At 44.0% G+C, this 24,839-nt stretch overlaps 1 protein-coding gene and 1 pseudogene across 3 annotated transcripts; both read right to left on the reverse strand.

Moving 5' to 3' along the window:
* Positions 1-500: 500 nt before the first annotated feature.
* On the reverse strand, positions 501-5,820 carry LOC123131727 (U-box domain-containing protein 34-like; annotated as a pseudogene).
* An 8,461-nt stretch (positions 5,821-14,281) lies between these two features.
* LOC123131726 (L-type lectin-domain containing receptor kinase IX.2) lies at positions 14,282-24,507 on the reverse strand. 3 transcript variants are annotated; one of them, XM_044551403.1, is made up of 7 exons: positions 24,185-24,506; positions 18,047-18,270; positions 17,669-17,918; positions 16,847-17,069; positions 16,623-16,743; positions 15,052-15,942; positions 14,494-14,945 (listed from the first exon to the last, which is right to left on the reverse strand). In XM_044551403.1, the coding sequence occupies exons 2-7, from the start codon at positions 18,209-18,211 to the stop codon at positions 14,883-14,885; spliced, it is 1,713 nt and encodes a 570-aa protein (XP_044407338.1). In that variant the 5' UTR covers positions 18,212-18,270; positions 24,185-24,506; the 3' UTR covers positions 14,494-14,882. The 3 variants fall into 3 exon arrangements, with proteins under 3 accessions (XP_044407336.1, XP_044407338.1, XP_044407337.1); XM_044551402.1 differs by having other exon boundaries at positions 14,504-14,887; positions 24,185-24,507; XM_044551401.1 differs by having other exon boundaries at positions 14,282-15,942; positions 24,185-24,507.
* Between the last annotated feature and the right edge of the window lie 332 nt (positions 24,508-24,839).

The raw sequence follows: 24,839 nt of genomic DNA on the forward strand, positions 1-24,839 counted from the left end.
CTGGGTGAGCTGCATTTATCTTTTGCTTGTTGTTTGGCTGGAGACTTTTGGAACCTTGTGGACACCTTTGTTAATAAGATGGCCGTATTCAACTTTCTGATGCAGAGGCCGGGGAGATCTCCTTTTCGAAAGAAAATATAGCATGGTGTACAACAAGATATTAGGAAGCTCAGAAAGGAAGGATGAATCTCCCGCAAAAAAAAGGAAGGATGAATAGATAGGGGTAGAACAAAATTAATCAAGACGAAATCAAAACACACTATATATTCAGTAGGGTGTTGATAGATAGCAAAAGGCCATCCATCCATCTATAGGAATTAAAAGAGAGAAGAAAGCCACATGTATATAAACATATCTACATACATACATACATACATACATACATACCACGTACGGCAGCGAAGTATAATGAACAAGCTAGTGCTGTAGAACCCACCCGCCGGCCGGTGAGCAGAGATGGGTGGGATCTGGATCAGCGCGGCGCTCCTGAGGTTTGAGGAAGACGATGACGACCCAGCGTCAACGCTGTGATGGTGGGGCGCAGATTAGTGTGGCCAGTAGTAGAGCAAGTTGAGCTGCAAGACATATATACATGGTGATGGTCGACGTGTCCACAGACTAATCTAATGGCGTGTAGCTTTCCTGACGTCGTCCATCTTCAAGTAAACAAATTCGACCGGCCATGCTCTCCGTTCTCCAATCGCATTCTCTGGCGTACGGAGTTACAGTTTGAATTGGCAATACGTTGCCTTACAATATTCCTCCTCCTATCTTCAGCTGACACGTCATTTTATCCTTCAACGTCAGCTGACACGGCATTTTATCCTTCATCATCCCCGCCGGCGGGAAAGGCAACCCCACGGGGAAACCCCGTCGCAAATGACCGTTAGCACATTGGTGTTGTGAGTTCAGAGGAAAAAAACGTGCCGGGAGCGTGACAACAAGCAGCAACGAGGAATGCAAACTACAGTACTCCCTCCAATCCAAAAAAAGTTTCGTGGATTTAGTTCAAATTTGAACTAAAAAAAGTTGGGTTAGGCTGGCCAAACGGTTGACAGCCCAAGAATCTGACTGAATCCTCTCTCAGCTGCTCTGAATCTTGATCGTTTCAGTCTTTTTTGGCTGTTGCAGCTGAGATGAATCCGTTTGGTGGTGCCGTGTGACTATCAGCTGATATACTACTCCGTAGTAGTAGATCACATCAGACATATCCAAGTCTGAATGAGGTGCAGGCGTGCAGCTGTGTGAATCTGAATTTTATTCCCCTTTCAGGTTTGGCTTGGGAGGCAGCAGATGCGACCTGAATGCAAATTTACATTTGCTCTGGATATCGGGCCGTAGGGCGTAGGCCACCTGAAATCAATGCAAAACACCACCGTCATCGTCAGTAACACAAGACGGTGGACTGTGCTGAGCAAGCATTGCACTGCAGGGTTATTAGCAGCCACAGACTGTATGCGTGTGTGTGAGTTGCAGAGGTCTGCGTTGCTGCCGCTACTCGCAGAATTACTGTTCATGTCACCATGCAAATTCATACAATTGATTTGGTGGCAACGTGATGTGAAGTCCATCAGCGTTAACCAAACCCTATGGACAGTGTCAACAGTAAACAGTCCAAGAATTTAACCACTAACATCATAAGGACGGTAAGAATACGATGTAAGCCACAAATCCAGACCAGGTAAACACCAGAAGCATAACCAACAATCGGACCGAGCTTTTCTTACCGGAGGCCTGAGAAGGCGTGCTTTAGCACACTTAACAGGCGGTACTTCAAAGATTTCTTCACAACCACACTTCGATCATCACACATTTTGTAAATAGTTGTGCCTATCAGACGCTTATCCAACACATCATACGTGTTCAAACTCCACTAGTAAATGCATCAACTTGTCAACTCAAATTACAGGATCGATTCAGCATGGATAGACGATTTGCGACATCTACCATTGTTGGTCTTAGGTCCACATCAGAATTAAGGCATTCAGCAGCAATTCCTACCAGAGTGTCAAGAAGCTTCAAATTTTCTGTCACTGTGATTTCCTTGTCAAACAACTCGGTCGATTTCCTCCCCTGCTTGTGGTTCTCAAGGAAATTAATTACTAAGCTGTTTTTGTCCATATGTGTGGCCTTTCTCCTAGTAACAAGCTCCAAGATGATAACTCCAAAACTGTAGACATCACTTTGTTCGGTCAGCAGGCCTGTTCGTACATATACCGGATCCATATAAGCCATGTCACCAATGCATGCTCCGCTATGTTCATGGACTCTCACGATCAACCTTGATATGCCGGTGTCTGAGATCTTTGGCACAAAGTTGTTATCCAAGAGTATATTTGATGGTTTAACATTACCGTGTAATATTTTCTTAACAAGTGCAGAATGCACATAAGATAGAGCACCTGCCATTGTTGCAGCAATACTTAATCGCACGCCAAGGTTAAGAGGCACCTTGATGTTGGTGTGAAGAATGTAATGGAGGCTTGCTATAGAGTGAAACTCATGGACTAGCATCGGGACTTCAAATTCAAGGCAACAGCCTATGAGCCTAACCATATTTCCGTGAATGACTTGAGACTGGATGATGACTTCATTTGCAAAATCTTCATTCTGTACCACACTACCACTAAATAGCTTCCTTATTGTAACTGGCACACTATCAACAAGGCCCATGTAAACTACTCCAAAGCTATCTCTTCTAATAAGATTCTTATTCTTTAAAATTGGACCGAGCTCCTTTTTTTTGAAAAGTTTCACAAAATTTACATTCTCCAATGTAGGCCCACCATACCGCACGTGATTCCTGTGTGCTTTTCTGTCAAAGATGTCCAAATTGTTCAACTTATAGAGCAAACCATTGTTGGAGCTAGAAATACTTGCACCTTGTGGGCTTACATTTTTCTTTACATCTTGCACTCCCCTTAATGGCCACTGATCACTGGAAGCTTCTTGCTGCCCTTGCTGCCAATGATCTTCTCTAGGTATCTCTACATATTTTGCAAGTCCTTCTGTTTCAGCGTGTTCCTTGATTTCCTTTCCAAGGTACTGATATGAACGCTTTGAATTTTTCTCTTGGCAATATTGTTCCTTTAGGAAACTAACCTGCTGCTCAACTGATGAACCACTTATGCCAGTTTCGATGGTAATTTTTGTTTTATCTAGCCTATCAAGTATATGACGTGCAACTGGTCTCTTCTTTGGGTTCAAGTCCATGCACTGTATCCCTATCTTAGTGCATACTCTTACTTGCTCCAACTGTGTATGCCACTGATCTGATGCCTCCAACTGATTCATCCAATTTGCAACTACCTACAAAAGTTGCAGCTAGGAATTAAAATGTACACGGTGAACTTTATAGCAGCAGCGAAAACTCAACTACAGATGCAAAAGGTGGTTTGCATTTATAAGCGCATTTCCATATTTCTTTGTAAATTCAATATTTTGGGTGAAACTACCCTTTTGCAGGCTGTCATGGATGTGATCTTAGTGCTCGCAAAGGCTTAATTAAACATGAAATGTGGTCTGCTGAAGGCACAGTGCTACATAAGTGGATGATAGTTTAGACCGTTCTTGTTTGGGAATACATGATTTCTGCAATTACTCTAAGGCTCAGTTAATACATAGCACATTTCATTTAAAAATCTATCATTAACATGAGCAAACACTTAAATTGTTCTTACATTCTCCTCTTCTGGATACCCCTTCTCTCCTGTTAGTATCTCCACAATTATAATGCCAAGACTATATATGTCTGACGCAAATGTGAATTGTCCTCTATAGAATTCTGGTGCTAAGTATCCCCTACAAGAAAATTTATACAGCCCAATAAGTTAATGTGCAGAGTAAATAAGAGCTTTCAAACCCCTGCAAAAAAAAGAGCTTTCAAGACGGTGGCTTACTGAGATCCACATAGATGTGAAGTAAAAGCTCGGGTTTGGTCTTCATCGAGGCACCTTGAGAGTCCAAAATCAGCAATTTTCGGTACCATGTGATCAGCTAACAATATATTTCCGGGCTTGAGATCTAAATGAAGAATACGCTTCTCATGAAGATGAAGTAAGCCCTCACAGGTTCCCTTGATAATATGATAACGATCTCTCCATTTAAGTCCACAAGACACATCTGCGGAGGAAAGGGGTTCCACATTTGCGTACATTAGAGATAATAATGTGAATCAATTGATTCATGCCATACAAAGCATTTTCAATATGTTTTCAAAGATGTCCAAACTAGTGTCAAAGAAGAGTAGATAATAAATCCGAGACGTTCAGTGTTAAAATATGCAAAGGCAAGTTTACACCCAACTATAGCATGTCACTTTCTAATTGATTAATTAAATTAACTTCCCCACTTGCTATTTTATTCAATGATATTATTCCAACGAAGAAAATAGACATATCTTCTCACATAGATTAGCACTTTGACCGAAAAATTTGTTAAGAAAAAAACTGGACGCTAGTAGTTTTGATCACCATTATTAGTTGCTCCACATGTAATGGACCAACACTACCCTTACTCAAGGGAGGAAATAATTCATGGATAATATGCCTACACTTTTCTGGAGAGTTCTAGTCTACAATACCAATCTATATTAGTTATACTGTATGTATTTTTATGTATTTACAGGACATGGAAATGAATAGAAATACTCCGAATATAAATACAAAAATGAATGCAAAACCTACATCAAATGCAACCTTGCGACCGGTTTTGCGAAATAAACAGACTGCAATGAAAATAGAATCGAATGGAAGGTCACATGAAGAGATCTCCTACTCTATGGAGGGTGCGACGGCCAGGTTGGTGTACACTAAGCTCCGCCAAGGTTCTCCCCCAACGAGCCCACCCCTCTCCAGCGATCATAGGCAGTGAAACTGCCATTTGCATTTGTCACCTTCCTGACAGTACAATAGTGATGGTCACCACGCCTTGACCCTGGCCTCACCGCCGCACCCGAGAATGAGGGGGAGAGGACTGTCCTATACCGCCGCCACCATATGCAAGCCCCGCCCCTAGCTCATCGTTGTGCCGAAGGAAAATATGACATCTGTACCACCACCCAAGGATTTGTCCGGTGCCGACACATTGGTATAGGCATTGCCAACACCTTTGTATGGCTGCCTTGTTGACTCCTTCAAGTGGCCCCCAACACGCAATAGGTTGCGCTCGATCGTGACCCCATCGTCACAAAAATATGGTATGCTAGGACTATCACAAAATATGGGATGCTATGACTATGTAGTGACCTGGAAAAAATATAGAAATAAGCTTCACGATCATACCGGTAATATACTTATCGAGACTTCCGTTAGGTATGTACTCAAAACATAGCACCCAGTTTCGTACATCCGCCATGACAAATTTCCCGTCATAGTCCCCCACCATCCCTTGCGTGTCAGAACAGTATCCCAAAAAACGAACTATGTTCTTGTGCTTGGCCTTCATTAGGCACTCAACCTCTCTGTGGAATTTATTCTCATGCATATCAAGTGTTATGGACAACTTCTTCACAGCGACCATTCCCTTTCCCACTGTTCCCTGCAGCCACAACGTGAATTAATTTTGCGTGTGCCTGTGGTGGTGTGATTGTGATGTGCATATGTCATATATCTTCTACATCAACTACGATAAGGAATGAGGAAGTTTAGGAAACAGGAGTAATTCGTACCTTATAAACAACCGCAAACCCACCGCTGCCAATTTGTTGATCATCAGAGAAACTGTCTGTGATTTCTTGTAAAAGTGATAACGGCAGGTATGTTGGCTCCGCACCATGTGCTCTAGGTCAACCTTGTGTCTAGTACTGATTTTGGTATCCATTTGCAATCACTACTAGAGTGCAGTACCTCTGAAACAAGACACCACAACTATTAGCTTTTACTTTATGTGTGTTCGTTGACAATAAGACAACTACTAGCTTTTTACTCAAGTAAATAGAGATGCATCTCGTCTCTAGCTAGTTTCTCAAGTTTTTTTTTGTACTTTTTTTTATCGGGAGAGCTAGTTACTCAAGTATAACCTTAGACGATCACTATTTTGCTAGCCAGGTTTAAAAGTATAGCCAATTAGCGATTTAAAAGTAGAGTAAATCATTCAACAATAGTAACCGGTTCTTATGTGACAAACTGCTCCGTCCCGCGTCGCCTAGCCCAGGGCGGCTTGGGCGTCCCTAGCCTAACCCTAGCGCCGTCACTCCTCTTACTCCCCCCTGCCGTCGCGCCGCCGCCGGAGGACGCCGCCGGGTGAAACCCGTGCGGTCGACGGTGGCGGCGGGGCTTCCTCTCGTGGCGGCGCCTGGATCTGGTGGGCACAGATGCGGGTTGCACGTCGGCATGCGCTAGGACGCGGGTCCTGGCGGTCGAGGCGGAGATCCACTGCTGGATGGACGCGGCGGCTGTCCCTGGTGATGGATCTTCCTCGCGATGGTGGATGCGTGCAGACGCGGATGGGTGTGCGCTCTCCCGCTCCCGCGGCGCGCTCCGCGCCCTCGGGAGATCCCGGTGTGCGGCGGCGCTGCTGCTGGCCGGGGTCGGCACGTCGCGGTGGCGCGCGCGGGCTGGCGCTGGCCGGAGGTGGGGAGCGGCGGTTGGAGGCAGGAGGCCCTGCGGTGCAGCGTGCACCGCCGCCGCCGCGCGGGTTCTCGGCTCCATGTAGAAGATCTGCCCCTGCTTCGATCTGTCCCGATCCGTGCTAGCACCGGTCCTTGGCGGCGGCTTCGGCGTCCCCTATGGCCGGCTTGGCGGATCTGGCGTGCGGGTGAGGTTCCGGGGGAAACCCCTGGCTGGCGCGGCAGCCTCCCCAAAGTCGACGCCTTTGGCGCCGATCCCCTTCCTGAAGGCTTTGGGGTGGATCCTCTCCCTTCCGTCTCCTCCTCGAGCTATGGCGAAAGCTTTTGTTCCCCTGGTCTGGGCGTCGACGGCACCCTGGTGTCGTGCTCCTTCTTGAAGGCGGCGGCTGGGAACAGCCCTTGGTGGCGGGGCTGCTGGTGGCGTGGTGGCTTCGGCCTTCTACTTGGTGCTGCGCCTTGCTTCGCGGGACCAGCGGACGGTTTCTTTGGTGGAGCGGTACTTCATCCATCCATTCGATGTGGGAGGATTGACTCGCGCAGGAGGACGACGCTGTCTGGCGTCGTGCTGACGTCGATGGCAGAGAGATCTGGCATGGTAGATGCAACAGTACAGCTCTAAAGATGGACTCGTGGCAGGTGGCTGCGGCGGCCTCATACCCGGCAGGCGTCCTGGTTGAGAAGTGCGCCGGACTGGTAGGTGCCCCATACCAGGCAGGCGTCCTGGTTGGGACCTCAGGTCTTAGATGTTTAGGTTTGGCTGCGATGTCTGTTTGGTATTAGGCCCAGACTATCAGCGCCCCTTCATCATTTGGATAGGCATAGCGACAGTTGTTGCTTAGACGGTGGCTTTAGTCTTACTGTTGTATTACTTTGTAAGGTCTTGTGAGAATAATTAATAAAGTGGCCGTATGCATCGCCCAGATGCAGAGGCCGGGGGTCATCCTTCTTTTCTAAAAAAAAACCCGGTTCTTATGTGTCGCTGGCCTGATTTGATCTGGATTAATTAGCTGTGTTTGGATTTACTAGCACTGGAAACATAGAAAATTAGCAACCTCATGAAGGAAGGATGGATCGTTGGCCAGAACTAATTAAGAGGAAACCAAAACACAGAATATACATTAGGGTGTTGATAGAGACCATCCTTCTCAAGAAATTAAGAGCACATGCGCATACATACCACGGCAGCGATGCTAAGTAGTCCTGTAGAAGTAGAACCTGCCGGCCAGTGAGCAGAGATCAGTGAAATCTGGATCACCACGTCCTCCTGCCCGAGCTCTTAGGAAGATGGTCGACGACGATGAACCCACACGGCCTTAGCCTGCAGCGACAACACGTGATGGTAGAGCGCAGCTAGATGTCCTCACGGTCCGATGTAGAATGGGGAGGAAATTGTGTGGAGAAGGCTGAGACACGGGAAAGAAATTGGAGAAGATAGAGGTGTATACGCGCCTGCTGTTCCACCTCAAACAGACATCCTTGGGATATGGTTGCGGAGAAGGCTTAAATCCGTCCACACATAAATTCAAGACTAGTGAGATATATTGTGTACCCTTTGTATACTTCCTTTTTGAATTGATATGTGTAGCATTTCTGTACCGAAGCAGAAGTATCTACTCAACTACTCAAGTGCTGCTCTCTAGTTGGTTTTCAAAACACAGTATGACATAGATGCTCACAAACAAATATAACAGTAATGATAAAAAAAATTGCTGGGTAAATACTAATGATAATTAACGCAAATGCTCCCAACTAAACTGTGAACTAAAAAAGAACCGGCTCTGGTTTTCTACTGTTTTTAGTCAAAGATCTAGGCTGGAATTTATGTAAAATTGTACTACAATATTCTAAAATAAATTGTATCATTTCAAAGTATTATAGGAACCCTAAGTCTGATAAAACAAATTTCGTTGTCCGCAGGTTTTGGGTTTTAGTGAATGAAACGACGACATTTTAGTTTCAATAGAGAATGATGATTGTGTTTTGAGCATTAGTTTTAATTCAAGGGTTACAGATTTCTAGAGTATAGTTGAAAAATAAATTATGACTATTGAATTACTGATGTTATTGAATCTTAAATCTTAGGGTACCTTCTAACTTTTGGTGATCCCGAATGGAGGTTCAGTTTTGTGAACCAGCACACACCGGCCAACTCTCATTCAATTCTTCTTCACAAGAAGGACAAGTGAACCCATAAGATAGTCTTGGGCGGATATACAATACTTGCCCCGTGAGCACGAGCTCTGGCTCGGCACCACCATTACCTGAAAACCAACGAACTACCAGGGCGATGAAGATCGCTGCAACACAGTCCATAGTAATGTATGTGGTTTTCAAGACTTAACTTTAAGTAGCAATTGGACTAGTAATGCATAAGTCATGTAACTTAAAATTCATACCATGGGGGAAAATCCAGATACTAATTTAATGGTTTAAGTTTTGTCCATTTTATTGGTTAAAATTGTGGTCAAATTTGAATCTCAAAAAGTATGTGAATCTTCTCTTTTAGCCTGAAGGAGTACAATAAAAGAAGAATGAAAACAAATGGATCGTCGTTGAAAAGATCCATGGCAGGAGGGCGACGGCAAAGACGCATTTATCAACACATGTAACACATTGAGGTGTTAACACGTGCTTGGTGATTTTTTTGGTGTAATTTTTCTTTGAGACACACTCCCTCCCTCCGTGATTATTAGTAGTCTTCTTTGATTACTTTTGCAGGTATAACTGATGTCCCAACGCCCAAGACAGATACTTGTAAAGAGGCTTTAGCTCTGGCAGAGGATCTACTTGCTAGACGAATTATTGGGTCATCGAACTGCAAGACGGTGATCAAGGATCTTGCGGAGAATACTCACAACATCCATGGTGCGATCGTCAGAGAAATCAAGGTCGATGTTGTGTAGTTTGAGAGCTATTTTATTCATGAATCATAAGAGTAGAAACTTTGAATCAGATAATCTAGCTAATTTCCATTTTCTCTCGAGTTGGGTAGACATGTGTTCCTTTGGACCTTGTTGATCAATAAAGCAATGTAGTTTCCCTAAAAAAAGACTACCTACCACCGTGAATCCTATACCTCACTTCGGTTGACGTCTTTTTGGGCCCGCCCATGTGCAGGGCGGAACGACCCTGTCTTTTATTTCTTTTCTGCCTTTTATTTTCTTTTATTTTTATTTTTAAATTTAAAATAATTCGAATTTTTTAAAAAAATTCTAACTTTCAAAAAATAGCGCAATTCAGAAAACAAATGTTTGAGAAATCATTAACTGTCCCTGAATTAAAAAATGTTCATGATTTTGAAAAATGTTCGCAGATTTGAAAAATATATGAGATTTTGAAAATAATGTCCGCATATTCAAAACATGTTCATGATTCGGAAAGTATGTTAAGGAAATAAAAAAATCGCGTATTAAGAACAAATTCTGAATTTGAAAAAATGTTCATGATTTTTTTAAATGCCAACAAAAAATGTGCATGAATTTCAAATGCAGTTCATATATTCAAAAAATGTTCATTAATTTCAAAAAATATTTCTCTAAGGAAAAATGTTTTTGAATTTTAAAATTTGTTTCGAAAATTCAAAAAATGTTCACAGTTTCAGAAAATGACGGCAATTTGTTAAAGATGTTCATGATTCAGAAAATGTTCAGAAATTGGTTAAACAATTCCGAATTTTTTAAAAATGCGTTTGTGTTTTCCTAACTATTTATTTTTTTATAAAAATGTTCATAAATTATAAAGATGTTCGTAAAATGAAAATGCAAATAAAAATAAAGAAAGAAATAAAAATGAAATAAAAGACAACAACAAAGAACAAAGCCTTTAGTCGCAAACAAGTTGGGGTACGTGTGAGACCCTTAAATTCTAGCTACCAACTCATGGCTCTGGACATGGATAGCGAGTTTCCACGGATACGTGTCTGTGGCTAGTGATTTGGTGATATAGCAGTCCTTCAGATCTCCTTTTACGTATTCCTCCCATGTCAAATTCGGTCTAGCTCAACAAAAAAAAATGAACAAGAAACAAAGAAAAGAAATACATAATGAAACAATAAAATAAAAAGATAAATGAAAGAAAAATCAAATAAAAAGAAAAAGTCGGTCCAGCGAACGTTCCCAAGACCGGAGGGAAAAAGACCAGACTGGGCGGCCCACCCGCTGGAAAGGCGCGAAATGGGGGTATGCACTAGGTCCCTATACAACGACCTACCCGCCAAATAGGTGCCGCGTATCTTGCTTATAGCGGGTATGGCATCCGTCTCACGCGTAGAGTTCCCAGCGAGAACACATATGGGCAAAGCTAGTCACGTGACTGTGTTTTTTTTAATATATTTATTTTCTGTTTTTAGTTTTAGTTTGGTTAAATCCGGTTTTATTTGTTTCTTTCTCAGTTTTCTTTGTTTTTACATGTTTTCTTTGTTTCTTTATTGGTTTTCACAATTTTTTTTGTTTTCCTATGTTTTTTTGTTTCTTTCTTGGCTTTGCTCTGACCTTTTTGTTTTCTTTGTTTCCTTCTCCTTTTTGCATTGTTTTTTTTCGTTTTCGTTTTCCCGTTTTCTCTTTGGTTACTCCTTTTCCTTTTTAACAGATATCTACATTTTTGTTACGTATTGTACATTATTTTTTATAAATTGAGAACACTTTTTAAATACATGTTAAACTTTTTTCGAATACTTCCTCCATACCATATGAATTGATGCTAAAATATATGTATCTTAGACACACTAAAATGGATGTATATAACACTGAAATATGTCTAGATACGTTTATTTTAGCGCTAATTAATATGAGATGGAGGGAGTAGATGATTAAAAAAATTCCAAATGATGTTTCAATTTCTTTTGTTTATATACACATTGTACATTTTTTTATACAAGTAAAACCAATTTTAGTATTGGTTTAACATTTTTTTGGAGCTGTGGTTTAACATTTTTCATATATATGATTAACAGTTTTTAGATTATATCTTTGATGTCTACTTTTCTTCGTAAACATCGTGTATTTCTAGTATACATCTGATACATTTTTTATACATGTTTAACATTTTCTAAATACATGGTTAATATTTGTTTATACATATATTTTAGGATGTTCACTTTTTCCATACACGTTGTACATTTTATTGTCATAAGGAAAAAAACTATATACACGTTTAACATTTTTTGAAATACGTGATAACAATTTTGAAAACTTATATCTTTTGATGTCGACTTTTTTCATACACATTGTATATTTTTTGTATACATCAGAAATATTTTGTATGTACACATTTAACATGTATTAAATGCCTCTTAACATTTTTAGAAAATGCATGTAAAATATTGTTTCTAATATATATATTTAGAGCATTTGGAAGTATAAGCAAAAGTAAAAAAAGGCAAAAAAAATAAAACAAAAAACATGGAAAATAGAAAGAAAAAAAGGCGGTGTCCTCCCGCGTGCTGGCTGCCCCATTTTGTCAGGAGCCTGGTTCGCGCCCTAGTTGGACCGGACCATTCGTGAGCTCCCTTCCTTCAGGCGAGAACTGACTCTTATCTCGCGTCAAGCAAGACATAGTCGGGCCTCCTCCCACCAGCATTATGCCCATCTCACAAAAGAAGCCCAATATTCTGCCCTTCGGTGGACCCCAAGTTCCCCATAGCCAAGCCGAGCCAAGCCGGCCCAAGGAAGCTTCTCCGACCCTGAATTTTCCCTGCAGCAACCACTGGTGGCTAGTCAGTTACCTCGACTTTGCAGAGCCTGAATCTTTTCGAGTTTCGATATGCTTGGAAGGAAGGCAGAAGAATGCAATGCGTTAACCTGAAACAGATCTGGACTATCTTGCAGTCAGCATCAGCAGCAACACTGATTGAGGTCTGGGAGTCTGGCCGATCTAGTGATTATGTCAGAATCACATATTCGGATAAATACAGACGGTTTGTTTCAGTTATGCATGTTGTTAGCCTGTTAGGTATACTCACGGCGAAAATTCATACAATTGGTTTGCTGGCAAACGTGATGTGAACTCCATCAGCATAAATCACATATGAATAGGCTCCATCAGCAGAAAATAATTGCCCATACTAATTAAGCTCTGGAGAAGCCCGTCTCGCCCAGCCCGCTACCACGAGGGGGGGGGGGGGGGGGGGGGGGGGCGAACCCACGCGCCGCCAGGCAAAGCCTGGCCGGCGTCGGCGGCGGCGGGCCCTCCTTCCTTCGGCACGGTGTGGTGTTGGCGCGGGACAGCGCCCTCGCGCGGATGCGCGCAGCCATGCAGGGCGGCCGGATGGCGGCTCTCTGCCGCGGGTGGCTGCAGATTCGCGGCCAGGCGGGGCGTGCCGGCGCGGGGCGGTTGTGGTGAGCTTCTCGGTCCAGATCTGGATCGGGGGCTCCTCCGGCCTGTTGCACGTGGGCGGCGCGTCCTGTCGGCGGCTGCTGGATCCCGGGGCGGCGGCCCTGGAAGGTGGCGGCTGGTGAAGCTCAGGCTTCCCGCGGCAGCATGGCGTGGTGCAGTCCCTATCCAAGGCGGATCTGCATCGGCGATCTCGTGGTTTGGCCACGGATTGGTTCAGATCAGAGACGGTGATGAGTGTGCGGGATCCATCCCGGCGGCTCTCGCGGTTTGGCGAGGTGGGGTGGGAGCCCTCCTCCCAGGCTCCAGTGGTGGCGCATTCAGGCAGTGGCTGGTGCGCCACGGCTCCTACGGTGGCACTGCTGTTGCGGTTGGTCGCCGGATCTAGGCGGCTAGATCTGGGGCTTTGAAGGCGGTCGAGACAGTGCACAGGTTGTTGGGTGGATTTCTTGGAACGAATCCGGGTGAAAACTTGGTCTTCGGTCATTGACCGGAGCCGGTGATGATGATGCTCTGATCATCGTTTCCTTCATGAAGGCATCATCGAGGTGAAGCTCCCAACCCCACCCAATACCTCCGGGGGAAACCCTAGATCAGTTGATCAGATGACGGCGGCATTCTTGTGTCGTTACCCCCTTGGGGGCGGCATTCTTGGAGATGCACTCGGACTCGAGGGACCAGCGGATGGCATCTGCGGTGGAGCGGTGTTTCTTTCTACATATTCATGGCGGCGGTTCTCGACGGCATGGAGCAGTGGAGGCTTGGCGTCAGATGTGTGACGAGGGACACGCGCAGGAGGTCGACGTTGTCTGGCCTCGTGGTGGCGTCGATGGCAGAGTGGCCTGACAAGGTCGATGCGTCAGTACATACTTTGAGGATGGATCGAGGGAAGACGGAGGTGACGGCCCTTTGCAGCGTGTGCGTGTGGTACTCACTGAGAGTGCGCCGGACCGGAGTGTTACCCAGTCCCGCCTATGTGGCTTGGATGGGGCATCCGGGGTTAGATGTTCGGCTTTCGTGCGATGTCTGTTTAGTATTTGGCCCGGACATTCGGCACACCTTCATCAAGGGGATAGGAGTAGCGACAGATGTCGTCTAGATGGTGGCCTCGGACTTACTGTTGTATTATTTTGTAAGGTCTTTGTGAATAATAAATAATATGGCCGCATGCATCACCCAGATGCAGAGGCCGAGGGTGATTCCTCCTTTTCAAAATAAATAAATAAATACTAATTAAGCTCTTGTACTGCTGCTCCTCTAACATCATAAGGAAGGCACGAATAAGTGGATCCACATATCTAGACCAGGTAAGCACGGATAAATTACCAGAGAATTAAACGGAGCGAACAATCTGACAGAGGTTTTTGTACCAGTGGGTCGACAGGGCCGAGGAGGCCTACGAGGGCGTTGCTTTTAGCGTGTTTTACTTTTACAGCTCTAGAGGATTTCAAAGAGTTGTTCACAACAACAAAATACATAAATTACACGTCGATCATCACACATCCCTCTATAATTGCACCTATCAGAAGCTTATTTGCCGCAACATATATGTTGTTTGAAGTTCAAACTAAACTAGTAAATGCATCGACTTGTCAACTTAAGACCCACTGGCCACGAGATTCATTCAGTATGTGGAGCCGCTTTGCAACATCTATCATTTTCGGTCTTAGATCCAAGTTTTGGCTAAGGCATTCCACAACAAGTTGTGCCAGATTGTCAAGAAGCTCCAGATTCTCCATCACTGCAATTTTCTCATCGAATAGCTCGGTTGATTTCCTACCCTGCTTGTGATTCTCAAGGAAATTCCTTACTAAGCTATTATTACCAGAGTGTGTGGCCTTCTTCCTGGTAAGAAGTTCCAACATAACGACTCCAAAACTGTACACATCACTATATTCGCTAAGTAGGCCTGTTTGTAGGTATAGTGGATCCATATAAGGATCGTCGCCCTTGACTGTTCTGGTGTGTTTGTAGCCTCTCCCGGTCAACCTTGATATGCAAAAATTTGAGATCTTTGGCACAAAATGGTCATCCAAGAGTATATTTTCTGATTTAATATTACCATGTAAGATATTATGCCTTGAATGCATATAAGCTAGACCACGTGCTGATTCTGTGGCAATATTTAAACGCACGCCCAAGTTGAGACGTACCTTGCAGTTGTTGTGAAGAATGTCATGGAGGCTGTCTTTGGAGAGATACTCATATACTAGCATCGGGATGTCAACTTCCACGCAACAACCTATGAGCCTAACAATGTTCTTGTGGAGAACTTGAGATTGGATGATGACTTCCTTTGCAAACTGTCCATTTTGTAGCACAGTACCACTAATCTGCTTCTTTACTATGACTGGTACTCTATCAACAAGGCCTATGTAAACTTCTTCAAAGACATCTCTTCCAATACGGTTCTTGTCATTAATAGCTGGCTTAAGCTCCTCCTTCTTGAAAAGTTTCAACATATCTATCTTCTCAAGCATAGGCCCACCATTCCTGACATAATTCCTGCGTGCTTTTGTACTAAAGATGTTCAACTTGTTGAGCACAACAGAGTTAGAGCTAGAAATACTTGCCCCTTGTTGTTGGCTGGTATTTTTCTTTGTACCTTGCACTCCCCGTAGTGACCACTGATGTTCTTTCGCGTGCCGCCAATGATCTTTGAATGCCCCAATAAATTCCATGAGTTCTTCCGTTTTAGTGCGCCCGCTCATATCTTTTATGAGATACTCAAATGAAAGATCCAAAATTTTCCTTTGACTGTGTTGTTCTTTTAGGAGGTACTCAAGTGAAAGATCCACAATTTTCCTTTGACAGTGTTGTTCTTTTAGGGATCTAACCTGATGCTCAACAGATGGACTAGTGATGCAAGTTTCGATGATACTTGCCGTTTTATCAAGCTTATTGACTATATGATGTGCAAACGGTCTCTTCTTTGGGTTAGGGTCCATGCACTCTATCCCTATCGTAGTGCATACTCTTACTTGCTCCAACTGCGTCTCCTTTTGATCTGCTGCCTCCAACCGATTCATCCAATTCTCAACTACCTTTAAAGATGCAAAGGTGAGTTCAGATCAAGATAGGAATTCTATTAATCCTCAAAAAAAAAGATAGGAACACTATTGACAGATGGTTTATAGCTACTATAGAAAGAGAGAGAAAATACACTGGAAAGCCTAGAAGAGAAGATCATATATAGCCGTTATGAATTCACATGGACATATATGTTGTAAGTTGGATGTTTTATGTTTTGAAGCCTACTTAGGTGCATTTATCACTGGTTGTCATGAGTCTGAGCTAACGGCTGAGCTGGTTGTTCGTGTATAAAACACAACTCTGTCTCGGTGCAATAAGCTCAATAACATGCTAGCACAATTTAAAATGTAAAATGCAATCATTTTCAGTCCAAATATAGGCCTTTGAGAGTTACACATGCCGAGAAGTGTTGATATATTAGTGCATTTTCAACATTTTCTTCATAAGTTAAATATTTTGGCAAACTACTGAGAATAAAGTGCTACAAATGCAACATTAATGACTCCGCCTTTGGTACCACCTTGCATGTTTAATTAAGCCATGTTCGCCTATGCCCAAGCATTAAGATCACATTTATAGCACTCCGCATATGCATGATTTTGGTAATTTCTCCAAGTTAAATTATCCCGTTGGCGTACTTTACTTGAAAATATATCCTTAACATGGAGCACATGCTTAAAACTATGCTTACATCCTGTTCTTCCTGATACCCCTTCTCCCCTGTCAGAATCTCCATAATTATAATACCAAGACTGTATATGTCTGATGCAAATGTGACTTGTCCTATGAAGAATTCGGGTGCCATGTATCCCCTACAAAAAGATTTATGAAGTTTGATCCATGAATGTGCACACAAATATAAGTTCATGTGTCAAACAAAAGAAGAAGAAAAAAGCTTTCAGGAGACCGACTTACAGTGATCCACATATGTTTGAAGTGAAGTCACGGGTTTGGTCTTTATCAAGGCACCTTGAGAGGCCAAAATCAGCAATTTTGGGTACCATGTGAATATCAATCAATATATTACTAGGCTTGAGATCTAGGTGGAGGATACGCTTCTCGTGAAGATGAAGTAGTCCCTCACAGATTCCCTTAATTATTTGGTATCGCTCTCTCCATTCAAGTCCACGAGATGGATCTGTGCAGGAATTTTTTTTATATACTAGAGATAATTTAATGTAATAAACAAAATTAGTTTTTCTAAATATGTCCCAACCTACCCTCAAAATTCATAAACGAGCAGTGAATAATACTCAACGGTTTCTTAACTTTCCCAAATTTATAGTGGGTCTCCCCTCAATTTTTTTATGCTGGATCACTTCTGCTTTCCACAAGATTGAAAATTAACTTCCTCAAACCTCGTTACTTTACTGCATGAATCTGCTCTGACAAAATAGAAATATTTCCCCCTTAAATGATTCTCCCTCCATTCTTAAATATAAGTCTTTTAGAGATTTCAATACGGACTATATATATATATATATATATATATATATATATATATATATATATATATATATATATACGTGTTTTAGAGTGTAGATTCACTCATGTCACTCCATATATAGTCCCTATTGGAATATCTAAAAAGACTTATATTTAGGAACGGAGGAAGTAGTATTTTGATCGGAATTTTGTTTTTACTACGAGTTAAATTATACAAATAATTGCTAATATATCGAACACAATATAATGACCTTTAGTAAAGACATAAATATGTAAACATTGTGATCATACCGGTAATATACTCGATGAGACTTCCATTCGGTACGTACTCAAAACATAGCAACCAGTTTCGTACATCTGCCATGACAAACTTTCCTTCGTAATCTTCGATTCTCCCTTGCGTGTCAGAACAGTATCCAAGGAAACGCACTATGTTTTTGTGCTTGGCCTTCGTAATGCATTCAACTTCTTTGTGGAATTTATTCTCATGCATCGTTTGGGATAGTTTCTTCACAGCGACCATCTTTTCCCCCACCATTCCCTGCAACCATAACGTGTATTACATATGTGCACATGTGGTGGTCTGACTGTCATGTGCATATGTCGTTTACTTTTTAGATCAACTTCAACTGGAATTGAGAAAGGTTACTAGCCAGGGGTAATTCTGACCTTGTAAACTATAGAAAATCCACCGCTGCCAATTTGTTGATCATCGGAAAAACAATCTGTGATGTCTTCCAAAAGTGATAATGGAAGGTATGTTGGCTCTGCACTTCGATCAAGCACCATGCGTTCTAGATCAACCTTGTTTATAGTACCAATTTTGGTATCCATTTGTAATCAATACTAGAGTGCAGTACTTTTGAAACAAGATAACTGTTATCTTTCCCCCTCTGTTGACAACAAGACAACTATTAGCTTTTACTCAAGTACTAATAAATAATGATTCCTTTCATGGTACATCAAATTAATTTAGGCCCTTTATTTTTGTGGTCCAACTAGCTCTACTGGAGCATGGTTAATAACAAATCGTGTTGTCCAAATCACTAATTGAGAAGTACTCCTTGCAAAGATCACTCACACCTTTCCAGGTTGTGATAATGGCACGCTGCATGTGCACCACTTGTCCAAAAGCTAAGGAAGACCGGTGAAAAACCAAAAAGTCGAAAAAAAACCCAGAAAAACTATTTAAAAAGCTGAAAACGCATGCGGAAAAATAAAATAAAAAATTCGAATGGAGCGTCCAGAGTGCGACACGTGGCGGCGGCTGAGAGCGCGCCAAGTGAGGCTAATCATTGTGAGGCTCCCAAAGGAGCGCTCGTCAACTAGTTGCTCTCACGTGTTGTTGGCTATATAGTAGTGCCATGTCACCTAAAGACCATGAAAAAGTCCTGTTCATATTTTGCGCCCAAATTTGAGTAAAGACATATAATTTTTTGTGACCTGCATTAACATTTTGTTAGTTAAATCCATGATCAAATTTTGGCACAAAATACTGAGGGGATCTATAAACCAGAACGGAGGTAGTAGCTACTACTCCCTCCGTCCAATAATATAAGATGTTTTTCGATACTACATTAGCGTAAAAAAAACCGATAATCCACTATGGCGCCCGGGCCCAGATGAGCCCGGTGAACAGTACTGCTATTAAAAATAGAAAAGGAAAGTCAAAAAAGTCAAATTTTTTTGGCTGGGAAGATGTTTGAGTGCATGATGTAGGTGCAAAATTTCATCCCATTTAGACATCTGTGGAGCTCGTGGCAAAAAATAGAAATTCGGCCAGTACAATGCGTGAACAGCAGTGCTGAATTTTGTCTTTTTTGTCGTGCGCTCCTTGAATGTCGAAACATCACCAAATTTTGCATGAAGATCACGCACACAAGCATCTTGCTTGGAATTTTTGTTGATTTTTTGAAAAAGAAAATTCTATTTTTTAATGATTTTTTTATTTTGCCCGGGCTCATCTGAGCCATGGTGCTGAAACGCCGCACTCCAAAAAAACATCTTATATTGTATTATGGGACGAAAGGAGTAATTGATTATAGTATTTAATGCAAGCGTGTGAATGAAGGTAGATGGTTGGAAGGAAAGGAGCTAGCGCCCCCTCTTTTGCATTTGGACGAGCTGCATCCAAGCCTTTACCTGGGTTGTCGTGCTGAACCCGGGCGACATATGTGTAGTCCGCTTCACTCTTTTTCCTGCTTTCTCGTCCTTCCACATAGGATTTTGATGAGGTGGAAAATGACAGTCGCGCCCTTCCCTACCCTCTTCCCCTCACCATTGGAAGAGAGAGAGCCGGCAGGCGAGTTTGTCCCGCGCCCGAGGACGGCGGTGGAGACCGAGTGGTTGTTGTGTCGCGGCAGGGTGGCACCTTGGTCGTGGGGCAGGAGAAGGGGGCGGGGGCTCACGTCGGCGGCCTTCCTCTCTACGCTCCTCGCATCCTCTCGGGTTCCTTCCTCGGTTCCCGGGTCATTCCACCCCCCCCCCCCTGTGTTGTGGATCTGGTGCGGTGGCCAAGTGCGGGTGTCTCGGATCTGGCGTCTGGGCCACCCTCCCTCTCTTGCGACATGGGGCGCAGATGTGCTACCATGGCTACTCGGGACCTGCCCGAGCCCCCGATATGGATCTGGAGGGGCATATCTGGAGCCCCCATGCAACGCCTGGTCGGCGGTTCAAAAGGAGGTTGGTTGTACGTGTATGCTTGAGTGTGCTGGGTGGTGGGTGGAGTCACTCCGTGTTCCGGCAAGGTGGCCGAGGCTTGGGAGGGCCCGCTATGGCCAGTTAGCTTGGCAGGGACCGACAATTTGCTTGGGACGACGAGCTGTGCGCTCTTCCACGACATTGCGGGCATGATGTAGTGACTAGGGAGGATGGGTCACCAGTGAAAGTTGCACAAGGCTTTGACCATTGCTGGTGGCGACGACATCTACGAGTGACGTTCTCTTCCTCTAAGGTGTTGCTTCCCGTCCCTCCATCCGAGGCCATCCGACTTCCTCGTCACTACTTCAGCCACCCGTCGTCGGTGTCTCATTCAGTGTTGTTTGTTTATGTATGTTGATACCAAGGTTGCTCTAGGACCTTCTTGTCGCCAATGATTTACCTTAACGTGTCATTGGCCTCTTTTAGACGGTAGTCTTCTTGGCGTACGAGACCATCCCGGGACCAGGGGTTGCTGGGATTAGCGTCATGCTGATAGGCTGTCGGAGGTATCATTTAGCCAAGATGCATTGGTGTGATTGTTGGTTGCCATTGATGCTCTCTGGGTTTGGATGGTGGGGCGCTAGCAACCGTGCTTGACCTTGGTCAGGCAGATGACGACGACGTATGTGGATGTTATTCTCTTCATTGTAAACGTCGTTTATTTCACCCCTCCTCCTTCAAACTGATGGTGTCGTCTTGTATCGCCTGACCCAACAATTGGAGTGTGCCTTGGGAGCGGTGGGATGCTTCGCAAGATGTGTCGAGGCGCTCCGAAAAGACTTGTGCTCATTGCTAGGAACAAGCAAGCTCCTTTAGTTATAGTGCTTTAGCTTTGCTTTGTCCATGTTTTTTAGTTCCATGTTTCGTCATTATTTTGACCCCTCCTCCTTCAAACTGATGGTAGCATCCTATATTGCCTGGCCCAACAATTGGAGTGTGCCTTGGGAGCAGTGTCCTGCTTGGCGAGGTGTGTCGAGGCGCTCTGAAAAGACTTGTGCTCATTGCTAGGAAAAAGCAAACTCCTTCAGTTATAGTGCTTTAGCTTTGCTTTGTCCATGTTTTTTAGCTTCCTGTTTCGTCGTTATTTGGACCCCCCCCCCCCTCCTTCAACCTGATGGTATCATCCTATATTGCCTGGCCCAAAAATTGAAGTGTGCCTTGGGGGCTGCTTGGCGAGATGTGTCGAGGTGCTCCGAAAAGACTTGTGCTCTTTGCTAGGAAAAGCAAGCTCCTTTAGTTATAGTGCTTTAGCTTTGCTTTTTCCATGTTTTTTAGTTCCCCGTTTCGTCTTTATTTGGATCCCTCATCCTTCAAATTGATGATATCATCATATATCTCCAGGCCCAGCAATTGGAGTGTGCCGTGGGAGCGGTGGCCTGCTTCATAAGTGGTGTCGTGGCGCTCCGGGAAGACTTATGCACACATTGCCCTTTCGAAAAGGAGTGGTGGGCTGCTTGGTGAGATGTGTCGAGGCGCTTCAAAAAGACTTGTGCTCTTTGCTAGGAAAAGCAAGCTCCTTTAGTTATAGTGCTTTAGCTATGCTTTGTCCATGTTTTTTAGTTCCCTGTTTCGTGGTTATTTGGACCCTTCCTCCTTCAAACTGATGATATCATCATATATCTCCAGGCCCAGCAATTGGAGTGTGCCATGGGAGTGGTGGCCTGCTTGGTAAGTGGTGTCGTTGCGCTCCGGAAAGACTTATGCACATTGCTCTTTCGAAAAGGAGTGGTGAGCTGCTTGATGAGATGTGTCGAGGTGCTCCGAAAAGACTTGTGCTCTTTGCTAGGAAAAGCAAGCTCCTTTAGTTATAGTGCTTTACCTTTGCTTTGTTCATGTTTTTTAGTTCCATGTTTCGTTGTTATTTTGACCCCTCCTTCAGACTGATGGTATCATCACGTATCTCTAGGCCCAGCAATTGGAGTGTGTCGTGGGAGCGTGGCCTGCTTGATAAGTGGTGCCGTGGCGCCCCGGGAAGATTATGCACATTGCCAGGAACAAGCAAGCTTCTTTTGTTTAGTGCTTCATTTAGCTTTGCTTGGTTCATGTTGTTAGTTTCCTGTTCGCCCGAATGAGCTTCTCTTCTATAGCTGGTATCTCCAGCAGGGTTGGTGTTAGTGTGTGTTTGTATGCTTCCTATTTATTGATTGTTGCTTTGTATATATAAGTATATAACAGGGCGAAAGCCTTTTCGACAAATACATACCATGGCAACGGAGTATTGTGAAGTAACAAGTTCTGTAGAATCCGCTGGCCCGGTGAGCAAAGAACTATCGGATCACCACGGTGCTCGTGACCTTTGAGGAAGACCCCGGGCTGCCTAGCTCGCCGCGTCAACGCTTTTGGTCGTGCTTAAAAGTCCGGCCAGATTAGTGTCGGATGTAAAGCAAGTTGGGCTCTAGTTAATCGTATATAGATGACGATGGTCGTTGCGTCCACTAAACTAATGGTGTGATTAGCTTCCTTACGTCATTTCGTTTTAGATAAAAATAAATAAAATTCAGCCGGCCATGTCCTCCTTTCTCTAGCAACAGGGTTTAAAATAGTTAAGGCCTTATTCGGTTTGGAGGAAATCAAAACGTAGGAATTAGGAGTAGTATAGGAATTTGATAGGATGGCACTTGCCATACTAAGGATTTGATTTGCCTCGTTCCTACGCACAAAACGAGCTTTGAGTGGATGTGTAGTTTCCTTCAAAAACACAGGAAATGAGTAGTATTCCTATGGAATTCCTATACGCATTTCCTACAAACCGAATGCATATATAGAAAAATTTCCTCCGGAATCCTTATTCCTATGTTTTTCCTACAAAAATCCTTCAAACAGAATGAGACCTAAGAGGTATGATTGGAGTTGTTGGTACCTTGACTTACTGTATACTTTACTCTATGAGTGTGGTTAGCTCTTATCTAGATCAGAAATAACTATGCCTGGTCCAACTCCTATACATTGCTAGAGTACATGGAGATACATGAGGAATCTGTTATTTTTGTTTGATTGAATAGTTTAGAGATAATTTGCGAATTCTCATAATCTGTTACTCTATATTCCATAGGACTAACCCAGTTGACCATTTGGCCTCCTCCTATCTTCATCTTATCCTTCCTCCACAAGCTCCGCTGCCGGTGGGAGGGGCAACATCGCAGGGAAAGCCTCCGATGCATCTTGTTCCCGCAGCTAGTCACTGAGGAGGAACACCGCCATCCGCAGCCTAGACTGCCCCGAGCGCCACCCGCAACTCCTGCTGGATCGAGAGGCCGCAGGACGCCCAGATTTCCCACCACCAGACAAAACTCGGCCACCGTTTCTTCTGCTGGTGCCAATTCTGGTTAAAGGCATCTCCAACGCTGACATCTAAACAGATACGGTATTTATCCGAAAATCGGTCTGGCTTGACGTGCAGCCGAGAGCCATTCATCTAATCCTATAATCAAATATTCGTCCGCCTTCCGTCAAACAGTAATAACCATCCACCAAATATACGAGTGGCAATCACTCTTTAAATGGATAAAAGCACTTAAAAAAAGCAAATAACATGCATGCATGCTTAACTTTGCGCCAAACAACATGTAGGTAATGCTATCACTTTCCGCCAAACAACATGTTATCCGATTACTTTCCGCCAAAGCAACATGCACCAGCCAAATAGCAGCGCGGCCTTCCGCCATCCGGACAGGGAGGAAAGGGTATCCTCAGGCAGACATCCTGCCCGCAGAGCCCCCTTTTGTTTGGTTCAGATTTGCGAAAAGATGGATGTCCGGACGTGTCGGACGACTGATACGGATATGCGTTGGATAACAAATTGGATTTGAACAGCGCGTTCCGGACGCTTGCAGGAGGTTTGAGTGACCGCCTTGGAGATGCCCTAAGGAGGATTTTGACCGGAGGAGGTTGGCCATGGATGCTGCCATGTAGTCTGTTTTTATGTTTTTATGAACTATTTTATTTCTTTCTCTATCTTAACGAAAATCGACAGAGGGCCCCTTCCTGGTAATTTCCAGTTGTACATGGATTATATCGGCGCTCGGTTGATCCCGAAATCGCTAAAGAATCGACAAGAATCGGCCGATGCATCCATGGATCTCGAGGAAGAGCGAAATAGCCACTCACCGATTTGGTACCCGACGCAGCGGCTTGACGTACGGCTGGCGAAAGCCAACGGCGGTAGAAGACGCGGTGATCGGCGGGGAAGATGTGTTGTCCGGCCGACAAGAAGAAGCAGCAGCTCCACCTCCGGCGCGTCGCCTCCGCGCTGCCGTAGCTAGCAGGTACTCCTCCGGCGCGTCGCCTCCGTGTAGGCAGCAGCTCGATCGTCGTGGTTTCTTATGGATGTTTCTCAAGCTTTGTGAACTTCCGCGGTTGGTGTTGTTGTAGAGGGATAAGCATCACTCGGCGGAGACGCGGAGTTGGAATAGACTAAAAGCTTGGGCAGATGGCATGATTACGGGGGAAGGGGGCGCTTAGTATTACTCCATATCCGAAACTTCTCCACATACGGTATGCACTTTCCGATTTTCAATTCGGCGGTCCTCGTCAGCTCAATCCTACCCATGCATGTGCGGCCGCTTTTAATCGTCGTACTGTATAGCAAGATTCCATTATGTATCTCTATCTATAACCGCGTGGTAGGTGGTACACAGCACACACATGGCAAGCAACGAGAGATGCAAACTACTCTACTACATGTTGGGTTGATTAGCTGAAAGGATGGACAGCCGAAGAACTTGACTGAACTCTCAAGTCTGAAACTCGGTCGTTTCAGTGC

This window comes from Triticum aestivum, chromosome 6A, assembly GCF_018294505.1.
Source record: "Triticum aestivum cultivar Chinese Spring chromosome 6A, IWGSC CS RefSeq v2.1, whole genome shotgun sequence".
NCBI classification, from domain to species: Eukaryota; Viridiplantae; Streptophyta; class Magnoliopsida; order Poales; family Poaceae; genus Triticum; species Triticum aestivum.

Coding starts and splice junctions, on each gene's coding strand:
- LOC123131726 (XM_044551401.1), bottom strand. CDS start 18,211: ATGGATACCAAAATTGGTACTATAAACAAGGTTGATCTAGAACGCATG. Junction 16,744..16,846: donor TCAAACATATGTGGATCACT/GTAAGTCGGTCT, acceptor ATCTTTTTGTAG/GGGATACATGGCACCCGAAT. Junction 15,943..16,622: donor GGTATCAGGAAGAACAGGAT/GTAAGCATAGTT, acceptor GCATCTTTAAAG/GTAGTTGAGAATTGGATGAA.